Source organism: Sinohyriopsis cumingii, chromosome 3 (genome assembly GCF_028554795.1).
Source record: "Sinohyriopsis cumingii isolate HCF-2022 chromosome 3, ASM2855479v2, whole genome shotgun sequence".
NCBI classification, from domain to species: Eukaryota; Metazoa; Mollusca; class Bivalvia; order Unionida; family Unionidae; genus Sinohyriopsis; species Sinohyriopsis cumingii.
In genome coordinates, this window is record NC_142963.1 from 55976630 (window position 1) to 55989049 (window position 12420).

Consider the following 12420-nt stretch of genomic DNA (forward strand, 5'->3'; position numbering starts at 1 on the left):
ACACTCTCAGTTTATGATCAATTTCAGCTAACCACTTTTCCATCTCAAAACCAAATAAGGACTCATTAAGAAATATTTTCAGTATTCAGGATCATTAATTTGGAACAGCATTTCAAAGGAAATTAGAGAATGTACAAATGTAAATGCTTTTAATTATGATCTAATTCAGTGGACAACAAGGGGAATTTGTCCAATTTGAGAAATACATTATAACTTAAAAGTATAAATTCACTAACCATCCACTTTGTTGTCTCATTACTTTTGTGCTGTATATACACAAAGTACCTTGTTGGATCATGCTCAATTAAATTTTCTGTTAACATGTCTGCATGTAAATATAGCTGATTATCAATGCTGTGTGTGTGTGTGTGTATGTGGTGAGAGAGAGAGAGAGAGAGAGAGGAGGGACTCAAGGAGGATTAGTTCCATGCAACTTATTTTGCAACCTTCTTTAAATAAAGTCATTATTATTAATATTATTATTATTATTATTAATCAGCATACTTGATAAACAACCCCTTTTCTCTGGTCAGAACAGGTGACCCATATCTTATCAGCCCGATTTTATATCTTTGGTTAAGGAGTAGATTCATATCAGGTTGCACTGGTATATAAGGTGTAGACAAATGGTATGGTCATACATGACTATAATCAATGATCTGTCTTCATCCACTTTTCTCTCTCTCTGCCAAAAGAGTTGACCCATATCAGGCTACACTTTCCTATAGCTTAAAGAAAATGGGTATTAGTTAACTTTTAACAGAAGAAATCAGATTGCAACAACAAACTATTCCCTTGAGATTGGTGTATTGGATTCTGCAATTCAGTGCCTGGATGGTTTCTTTTGTGGGTGTTGGAACTTACAGAACATGTAAATGCATTTCATTGTAGCTGTATAGAGAAATGTGCAAGGCAGGAAGACTGACATATACACTATCCTAGAGTAAACAAATAGGTGGAAGGCAAAATGCTTCTTCCCCAAAAAGCTATAATTGTCAAAATTGATGAATCACAATTGTTTAAGAAATGATTTCCATAGATTAGTGTCTGAAGAAGGTGAGAAATCCATATTGTAGAACTGTTGTTGTTACACGACTCCAGGAAGTGGTATGTTGTAGAAGCAAGATATTTACTTAAAAGAAAAGACTTTTTTTTTTTAGAGTAACATAAAATTACTGTATAAAATTTAACATTTTGTTGCAGATATAAGCATTTTATAAATGTGCATGGTCTCCTTTAGTAAGTGAGTAAAGAGTACATTAACAAAAAAAATAATACTTTTTGTTTAGTAAATTTTTAGTAAAGAATGCATGATTTAAACAGTTATTTTTCTTTTGTTTCAGCAGCGAGAACGTGTTGCATCTGTGGTGCATAGACAAGAAACTGTAGACTGCTTGAAGAAGTTCAATGCACGTAGAAAACTGAAGGTAAGTTGTGAGCTTAATGTTGGTTTAAGTGCAGAAGGCTAAGAAATTATTTTCATTTCCTGAACTGGAACTGTATGAGAGAGATCATTGTATGTACTTCAGCTGTAAACAAATATAAATAAATACTGATCTGCCATCACATACTGTGAGAATTACATTTTTAAGATATTAGAAGATAAATTTAATTGCAAAGTGTTGTAATTAATTGTCATCATTAGATACTTGGCGTGACAACACTGTATACCAGCTGTGTCAGTTCTCAAGACAAACCTTAATTTCTATATACCATATATACTTACTTATAGCTTAAGTCCAGCTGCAAACTGCACAGACCCAGAGTTGCCAGCACATAGTATACTGGCAGATCTGGGTCTCTGCAGTTTGATAGGAGTAATCAGTAAAACGAACAACATAGACCTTGATCTGCAGACACATCGTGCTATGACAGATCAGGATATTTGTTGCTTGCAGTTTGATTTTATAAATGAGTATATATGGTATGCATGATTATTAGTTATATTCCCTCACTCGGAGCATAAATCTCTAAAGGGTTCTAAATATTCAGCAATTTCACTTTGCCTTCATCAGCAACTATTGCTGATCACATGACCTACAATGGTCACATGATACAAGATACAAGGAGACTGGCCATTATGGGTCATGTGACCAGTACTACTTACTGATGAAGGCAGTGTGAAATTGCTGAAAATTTTAAAATTACTAATAAATTATGCAGAGCAAGGAAGCAACCTTTTCAGTTGTATACGGTCTGCAGTTCTTCTTTATTAAGATGCATTTCATTCTAAGATGATTCTTGATATAGTGTGGTACCATAGTGGATCCCCTGACCAAACTTATCAATTTTGAGAGAGAGAGAGAGTGTGTGTGTGTGTGTGTGTGTGTGTGTGTGTGTAATTTTGAATATTCATTAGCTAAATAATTTTCATGAAAACATTTGTAATTGAATTGATCTGTCACATTAATTACTATGGGTTGCAAGACGCCAACAGTTTAAGAACAATATCTGATATTAAATGCACAATTACCATAAGTAGGCTGGAAGAAATATTTTTTTATCTGAAAATTTGTTCATTGTGCTTGGATAGAATTCAAATATTCATCAGTATTGATAAAGCTACAAAATCTGTCAAAATTTAGCGCCAATATTCATGGACCAGAGGAGATTATTGGATTGTTTTTCATCCATTATCCATTGACTCTGTGTTTATTAGGAAAAAATATTTTTTGTTGCAACTCCTCCAAAACTACATGGAGGATTGCCACGAAACTTTAAACACATTCATCACATAGTCTGGTTGGTCCTAAATGAAAATGGTGCTTCTTGCATATCCACTATGGCCACTATTGCAACCATCATTAAAATCTAGTTATTTTTACCAGTACTTCTTCTGAATGGAAGGTCGTATTGTCATGGGGTTTTCATAAGAAGACTTCTTATGTTGCCTAATTCATCCTCAATGAAACTTGGTGCCAATATTTTTGTCTGGTTGCTCCTTAATGAAAAATGCGCAATCTAACATCCAATATGGCCACCATGGCAGCCATCTTAAAGATCTTTTTATTATTACTTCTTCTTTACAGAAAGTAATATTGCCATGGGATTTTCAGTTGAAGACTTCTTATGATGTCATGTTGGTCCTAAACAAAACTGGCATTGTGTGCAAAAGCAGTTTGGCTGCCATTGCTGCTATCTTGAGATTCATGTTATTGCTAGTCTTTCTGAATGGATGGTTATATCAGCATTGGGTTTGCACTGTAAGACTTCTTACGATGTCATGTTGGTCCTAAACAAAACTGGCATTGTGTGCAAAAGCAGTTTGGCTGCCATTGCTGCTATCTTGAGAATCTTGTTATTGCTAGTCCTTCTGAATGGATGGTTATATCAGCATTGGGTTTGCACTGCAAGACTTCTTATGATGTCTGGTTGGTCCTGAATAAAGATAGTGCCATCATGCATCTAATATGGCCACCACAAAGGCCATCTTGAAAATCTTAATACTAGTTTCCCAGAATGAATGATCATATTAGCGTGGGATTTTCACTGGAAGAAATATATATATATATATATATATATATATATATATATATATATATATATATATATATATATATATATATAAAATTGCTCATAAATGAAAATGGTGCTGATCAGACCTCCAGTCTAGACACTACAGTGGCCATCTTGGAATTGTTATTATCACAACTTCTAGATGGCTGGTCATATTGACATTGTTTTTTTTTCTCCAGAAGACTTCTTGTGAATGTTTTTTTTCCCTGAAGACTTATTATGAAGTCTAGTAGGTGGTGCACATCTAAAATCCAATATGGCCCCCATGGCTGCCATATTAAAAATCCTGTTAATTGATACTCCAAATGGAAATTCATTTTAGCATGGGGTTTGCAGACCTCCCAACCTGTACGGTTTTGCCTTAAGTCTTACGAAAATGACCCATAAAATACAGACAGCTTAAAAGCAAAAATTACAGCAAAATTATTGTTTCTGAAAAATCTGGATAATTGGTTCATCCATGTTTGATTTGGAACTGGGTTTCATATTAGAATTTGTGGAATCAGCCAGGGAACCAGACTACTTTACAGCAGTACCTCAGACACTTTAAACTGCACATATTTTTTCATGGAGAGTATCTGCATGTTCAAACTGTTGATTATAGAATTTTTTAAAAATGGCATCCAGCAAGTGATGCATGCTGAGGATGAAATAGAAAATAAGGCTTCAAAAAAATTTAATAATCAACACAGAATAATAAAAAGGAATATTCAGATTCTTGTTAATAAAAACAGAAAGGGAACACAATTATGTTTGTTGGACATCATGTGCCAATTTGAGTATGTCTCATGGCAGGAGATATGATTGCTTTCATGTGAAAAGGAAAAATTCCAAGAATTACATCAAGTTGAGAGATAAGCAACAAGCCATTGAGCTGCATAGGATTTGGGAATTGTTGGAATTGAGTGCCCCAAACTGTGATGCCCCAATAAAGTCTACATCATATGAAGTGTCTTTTCTGGATGACCTTTAATTGGTCATCAGGTAGTATGTTAAGTGATGATCACTAAGGGTCTGTCATGGCTCCAGGTAATGTGTTGATTGACAGTCATTGATGATCTGTCATTGGGCACCAAGAAACATTTCAAGTGACAGTCAGAGAAAGTTGTTACCGGTCATAAGGCATTGGGCATTGGTCACTGGGTATTGTCCAAAGTAACATAGAGTGTTCCTTACAAAGTACCAAATACAAGGGTCACTGATCTATTCATACTGAATGTCGATCATTGGGTATATTGATTGGTACAGATCTCCTGACTTTGGTCTCTGATCACAGAGAACTGGTGTTCAGACCAGGCCCAGGATTTGTACCACTGGTCTAGGGAAAGAAATTAGTTGGTTTCACACACATCCATTATATCAAACATTCTCTCCCCATCTCAGAGTTCTCATTCAACTCCTATGGGGCTTGAGGATTCCTACAACCAGGTTATGAGTCAGTCAACATTACACCATGGATGATTTTGCCATGCCTCCTTGGATTGACAGACAGGATACACCATAGATCATTCCTACCTCCTCTGTCCACTTTATAGCAGGAATGGGTTTGAGACTGCCATTCACTGCCTCCTGCATTAATGAAGAAATTGTCAGTTCCTTTTCTCCTGGAGAGAGGAACGTTTGATTAGTCTTTTCTCAGCACACCCTCCCCCCCCCCCCATAGTACAATAAAAACCAAATTGGAAAGTCCCCTTCTCCATGGAGGGAGATGAGACAAATAAGCCCTGCCTAGCCCTGAGAGCAAAGACCTGATAAATATCAGTTTTGGTTGACACAGGTGAGTTCCCACAAGAACTAGTCTTGTTGGGTCTTACTTTTTTAGGGTCTCCATCTATGATCTTGGTCCCACCATATGGGTCAGGTGGAAGTATAGACATTTGACAAGGCAGTAAATGAAGTTTAGATAGCAGATGGGGTGTTCTTTCCCACTCTATGCTTCTGTCCCTGGTTTTAGTCTATAGCTGCAGATTTCATTCGCCTGCTTGGCATCTAAAGCCCTACCACCACCAAAACTAAAACCAACAACTTAAACTCTAATACTTCCCTGGGCAGATTTTGGTAGGGAACTGGGCCCATCTCACTGTCCTGGGAGTGAATAGTCTTAAGAGAACAATTATTTGGGGTCTGTTGGAGATGTAATGTCTAATGACAATTTTTTCTTTCAAAATGAATAGTCCTAGAGGGCAAATTGTCTGGGGATGAGTTGTCCAGGGACAGATGGTCCTGCAATGATGTGAAACAAACTAGATTATCCTGTATTCACCCCTAGTTTTATAGGAGGCATAACTCTTGTTCAGTTGTTTCTTCAGTATTGTTTTTGCTCTATGTATTAGCATGTTGGATGTTATCTTACTGGGCGTAGGGTTTATTACACTTCTAAGTAGTCCTTGTGTATTTATAGATATCATTTATAGATTAATTTGGCGACAGATATAGTTTAAATATTAATAAATTGTTCAGGAGAGTTGTCTTTCATATGTGAGGAATAAAATAATAATTTCAGATAAAATCATAAACACAAATTTGTCAAATCTTTTCTTTCATTTTTCAGGGTGCAATCCTGACAACAATGCTTGCAACAAGAAATTTTTCCAGTAAGTAGCATACTTCAGTATTTATTGTACACTCTTTTCTTGTAATGTACCCCCTGTATATTTATAATGTTTTATGTAGGTGTAGACTATATTTTATTGTGAATGTTATATATGGTTCAAATGTACAATTCTGCTTTGTCTGTACAGCTTATTTTTTAGGCATTTTAGACCCATCCTATAATAACAGTATTAGTTGAAATAAGCATGAACCTATATTGACATTATGCATTAGTCTTAAATTATGGAGTATCCCAAATAATGAGGTATGTTCGGGAATAATCAGCCGGGGGTGGGGTGGGGGGTGTCTCTTTATTGGTTGTGTTAATTTTAATTGAAATACTTATTTAAAATAATAAATACAATCTATACTGCCATCAGATTAGCTTACTATCTCCTAAGCATTGTTATCATGAACATCATAGTTGATTATGAAAATCAAAGTTGATTTTGAAAATAATCAGACAAAAGGTAATGAAATTAAAAGTGAAAATTGTGAGACTAGTTAATTAAGAACAAAAATGTTCTAGTCATCTTGACCGCCTCTTTTGGTATTTGTATTTTCTTTAAAAAAAATCAGGGTCATCACTGACAAAAAAATCAAAGTATGGCCATAACAGCAAAAACTAAAGTATAATAACATCATCCCATTTGTCGACTTTAGTTTCTTGTTTTGTGCTCCTGGTATTTAAGCCAGAAATTTACTGGTACACTGTAAATAGCAATCAAAGCCAGAAATATTCATCATTTCAGTGTTACATAAATCAGCAAAATCTCTTTTACTTTGAGTCAGATATTTGAATCATTTTGGTCCCCTTTCAAATTAATAGAACTGGATCAAACAATTTCAAGGAAGGTACATTCTTTGTGGACTAAAATCTTGGAGGTAACTTGTCAAAAATCAAACAATTAAATCTCAGTTGGTGAAGAAACACTTTTCAGACCATTTAGACTGATTATATGTGCTGTTTGTGCTGTGATTTGATAAATAGAGGAGAGGGAGAGAGAGATCCAAATCTATTCTTCAGACATGGCACCCACATTCTTAGCTTAGGTGTAATTATTAGTTTGGGACTCACACTGAAAGAAAATTGGCCATCTGAAATGAAAGTAATTATCATATATAGAGACACCAACAGTACAACAATATGTAGATGACCTAAATAGATTTTTTATAAAATTGTATTAATTTTGCAAATTTAAGAAGTTCTCAGCTGTTTGGGGCATTGATATTTAGTCTGCTGTTTTATTCTGCAATTGGAAAATATGTGTTTTACAGACAAAAATCTGGGTTTATTCATTCTCTTCGTAGACAGAATTGTATTTGTGTATTTGAATTAGTTTTCATCCATGAAGAGATTCTTCATCCTGTCAAAACTAAGTTCCTAGAGTTTATTAAACTTTGAACATCTGCATAGAGTAAATACTAATTTTCACCTCGCTCATATAGACACACACACATATATTCATTTTGCATGATGTTGTAGGTATGATATTGGTTGCTTAAGTTCCTATTTTTTGCTGTTGTTTTTGGACAGTAGGTGAAATATTTATGGGTTTTTTTTCCATCTGAAAACAAACAGTAAGTGCAGTAACAAATTTGAACTTCCAGTTACATATTATTTTAAACAAGCTTTGCTGATATTATAAAAAGTCAATTACAGGGATCACTATTCTTATTTCATTACATTTTTTTCTAACAATTCATAAAGTTTTTTGTACACCAGATATCCATACAAATTCTGATCATTTTTGTCCCCTCTAATTTGTCACTTCTTACAAATTTGCAGGTTTGGACCCTTGAGAAAAATGAAATCATTATATTTGCCTACAATATTTCGCATATCCAAAAATAATGTTCAGTATGTTTATGGAATATAAAAAACAGCACAGTAATTTGTTGGAGCCAGTCATGGGTGGTGGGTTTGGGGGAAATCATGTCATTTATTTCATCTTGGCACATCATATGAGAATTCCTGATGGGTAGCATTTTAGTTTTTATTGACAGATAAAAACAATAAAACCTTCCTTGTCAACTGTTTCAGTTGATCTAGCTGAGGCATCAGACATAAGTAACTTTATATTGTAGGATTCCAAACAAACATTTGTCATGGTAGCATTTGTTAAGCTTCAGGTATGGAAACAATTGATAGGAATCATGATATATGAGAAGTTTTGGACAAATAAAGATTCATTGTAATGCAGTTGTTTGTGTAAATATTGGGATCAAATAAGACAAAGACAGTTAATGTGGGGTTTTCATCTACTAACTAGGTAAAAATTTGTTCATGCATGCATAATAAATTTGTTAGTCTCAAATTTCACATCCATAATAAATAGTTTATTATTTCCCAATCAATAATTTATGTGTACTTATGATAAGGTCACAGCTTTTATTGCATGTCAGATTGTCAAGGTAATGATTAGGTTATTGTTCTTATTGCATGTCAGATTGTTAAGGTCATGATAAGGTCAATGCTCTTATTGCATATTAGATTATTCAAGGTCATAAGGTCACTTCTCTTATTGCATGTCATATTGTCAATTACCTCTTTGTGTTGAATTATGAAAATGAGACAGTTCCTACTGTGTTAGTATTTACAGCCTCTGTAAATAGATTGGCAATAAAGGCTAAAGATAAAATCATTGATTTTATTTCACATATGACTGTAAATTGTGTGTTTTTGGTCATTTGATGAAACAGGATATATCCCACAGTAAAAAAAAATATGAAGAGGTATACACAAATATTACCTGCCTTTTAATGACCCTTTTAAAGCCTTTCACTTTTTATTTCTTCAGCAAGTTTTATGCCCCCATTGCTTGTATCTTGATTGGATTCTGTATGAGTGTCCATACATACATAATCGATTATTCTGTTTAGGTGTTTGTTTTTTTAATACACATTTTTGAAAGTTACTTTGCTCTTTTTGGCAAAATCACTGTTAGTGTAACTGCATCCAAACCATTTAAGGTAGACAAAATAAATTTGTCGGGCATATTTGAATCAGTATGACGAGGACCTAATTAGACCTTTTGGCTATTACAGAAATTGTTCCTTTAAAAAGAGATCATTTTTAAAAACATTTTGACATTGACTTAAAAAATTGTTTTAGCATAATTATGCAAAATCCATTTGAAATTGACAGATTTAGTTGGCATGTTTGTATGAATATATAGATAACCTAACCAAATTTTTATACAATCATAGCAAATTTGCAAATTTTAACATGTTTTCAACTTTTTGCATTTTGATATTTTAGTCTAAATTGGGACCATATGTGTTTTACAAAAATCTGGTTTTAATTATTTTCTCATGCACAAATTGCATTATGTATTTGAACTGGTTCTCCTCCATGAAGAAATTCCTCATCTTGTCAAAACTAAGTTCCTAAAATTCTGCATGTCAGATAATCTTGTACATATGTTTTAATGTAGTCCTGGCTTAATTTGATTGCACCCCAAAAATCTATATTTATTTGAGTTTAATATGGAAATATATTAATTTGATAAATAATGTGCTAAATGTTTTAAACTTTGGTTTCTACTTGAGTGCAAATAACTGATCTTCCATTATGGCTGCCACAGTGGCAATCTTGAAATCTTACTGCTACTCCTTCAAGAAGATAAGTCATATTGACATTGTGTTGTCTTCAAAAGACATTTTATGATGTAAAGTTGATACTCGATGAAAATAGTGACAATCATACAGTATGGCTGCAGTGGTGGTCATCTTGAAAATCTTCTTGTCACTATGCCTCTGAAATGGAAAGTCATATTGGTATGAGGTTTCACTTGTAGACATTTTATGGTGTCTAATTGGTCCATAGTTGATGTCTTCATCAAAGATTGACATATGGTTTTACCATCAGATTTCTTATGATATCTAATTGGTCGTGAATGAAATTGGTGCCCCCCCACAACCAAATATGGTTGCTGCAATGAACATATTGAACATGTTGTCACAAATTCTCCTGAATGGATGGTTAATTGCATGAGGTCTTCTCCAAAAGTCTTCTGCTGGTGTTAATTTGTCTTCAGTGACAATGTTGCTGACCTTATTTATACCCACTCTATCAATTAAGTGGTTTATTCAAAAATCTTTCCACTCAGGCATAGTAGAAATGGTTTCTAGAAACAGCGGTTCAAAAGAAGAACTGGTCTTTTCCTAAGTCCTGGAGAAAAAAAATTCAGACAGTAGAGCATCAGTCCTTTCAAGGGGTCCTTGTTTAAAAAGATCTTTATTTACTCATTACTTTTTAGTGAATTTCTCTTATTTTTTGCCTTTGCATCATGAAAATTTGGCACGTTGTGAAATATAAATAATACTCAATACTCAACTATCATAATACTTCCTATAAGACCATACTTGATAATAAGCCCACCCTACTGAGAAATTTGGCATGTTGTGAAATATAAATAATACTCAATACTCAATTGTCATAATTCTTTCTATAAGACCATACTTGATAATAAGTCCACCCAACTGTGACAAATGTTTTGCAAATATTTACTCAAGAAAACCTGTTTTTAGTGATAAGCCCACACCTTTTTTTAACATTTAAAAAGTGGACCCCCTTTTTACCATTTTATTTGGTATAGGAGCAAAATGAGATAGTGGGGAAATAACTCTACTTGATTTTCTTCTGTAAAATGCACACCACATTACTGACTCTTGCAACACCTTTTGACCTTTTTCTATCCATATATTTTGAGTATCAGTGTTTTTAGTTTGTATGTCATGATAAGATTTACATTTGCCTGATGCCATGTTCTAGCTCCTAATTCTATAATGGAGAGATGCAATTTAGTTTTTTGTCTTAAATTATCTGGTAGATCAAGGCATGTGGGACAGTGTTGATGTCATCATACTGATTCAGAGTGTCACACACCACTCACTAGTGCTAGCATGTCCCGATTACTCACAAACCTGCTTATAATTGAAAGGCAGATGTGATCCAATTTTTTTCTTATAAAAATGCCCCAAATATAGGAGTTTGTTTGCAAAACATGCGTAAGATTATGGTAAGAATTGGTAACTTAAAAAAGTAATGTATCATATCATTCATTGTTTTATTGAAAATGGCGGTTTGTACCAGGAAAATGGCGGTTTGTGCCAGGAAATTGAATCAGCATCATCATGAGGATAACTTTAAAAAGAAGTCATATCTTTTGTAAATTTTCTTCGAAAAAATTTTCTTCCAAAAGACTTCTCATTATACTACTGTGAACAACTGCATTATGAATCACCATTGTTATTCAGCAGGGCAAGGAGGCATCTTTGTTGACTGTAATCGTACAAGTGTGTACCAGCTCAACATCACAAACGATAGAATGCAATGAAGTAATGATTTCTTTGTCAGCTAAATGTCATTTGAAATGCAGTGTATCAGATCATTAATTCTTGATTGAGAGAGAGAGAGAGACAGAGACAGAGAGAGACAGAGAGAGATGTTTCTTATGACTGGAAGACATAAATGTAGTCAAATTTTCACATTGCATGCTGTATCTCCACAAAAGAACTATATAAACAATGCCATAAATGGAATACGGAAGTTTCGTATGCAGTGACTGTTTCAGATCTTAGGGACCTCAAATGTCCAGGACAGAAACAGACAGATCAGTTATGGAATTGTGACAATTTTCCCACATTATTTTTCATTCAGCATTAAAGTTAATTCAGTTTTTATGGAGCATTATCAGTCAGTTATCAAACCTTCTCTGTTAATTGCTGGCTATGATTAGATATGTTAGATACGATGCTCTAAGTCAGATAACTTCACTTCAGTAACACCTTTATGAAATTATCGGTTATCAATTGTCCATTTGTGATGTTCTTCTGGTAATTAATTGCTAGGCTACATTTGGGACTGTGACATATTGTGCTCCAGGTTGAGTGGCTTTGCATAATATAAATGACACCTGAACACACATGTATTGAATGTACAAGACTCACAAATATAATTTTTTTGTTTTACAAATATATCATTCACGTAATGCTGATTAATTTTATATTGGGTATCTGGTTATTATTATTGTACAACAAGTTTGAGTCTCTTCGTTTAATTAAAGAAACTGATAATATTTAAAATAGTGTTCTGTTGGTTGTTGAAATGAATTTAATTGACTCAGGACTGTAACCTTGATCTCTTTTGCAAGTAGGATTTCCATGCCTTTAAATTTGTTTTTGTTCTAATGTGATTGCTCCATTTAGTTGATAAAAATAGATGTCATTAATGTGATAATACAAAGTAGGTATTTTGATTGTAGCAATGCAAAAAACATATATGCAGGTCAAAGATTAAAGCTGTAT

General features: G+C 33.8%; 1 protein-coding gene across 7 annotated transcripts in view; it reads left to right on the plus strand.

The window, feature by feature from the left end:
* Window positions 1–12420, plus strand: part of LOC149802889 (calcium/calmodulin-dependent protein kinase type II subunit delta-like) — a 298291-nt gene that overhangs the window by 215595 nt on the left and 70276 nt on the right. For 6 of the 7 annotated variants that reach the window (XM_089952362.1, XM_089952367.1, XM_089952361.1 and 3 more), the window contains exons 11-12: window positions 1344–1427; window positions 6068–6110. In XM_089952362.1, coding sequence (XP_089808488.1) covers window positions 1344–1427; window positions 6068–6110 — 127 coding nt within the window. The remainder of the gene's footprint in view (window positions 1–1343; window positions 1428–6067; window positions 6111–12420) is intronic. The other variant, XM_089952363.1, reaches the window with a different exon arrangement.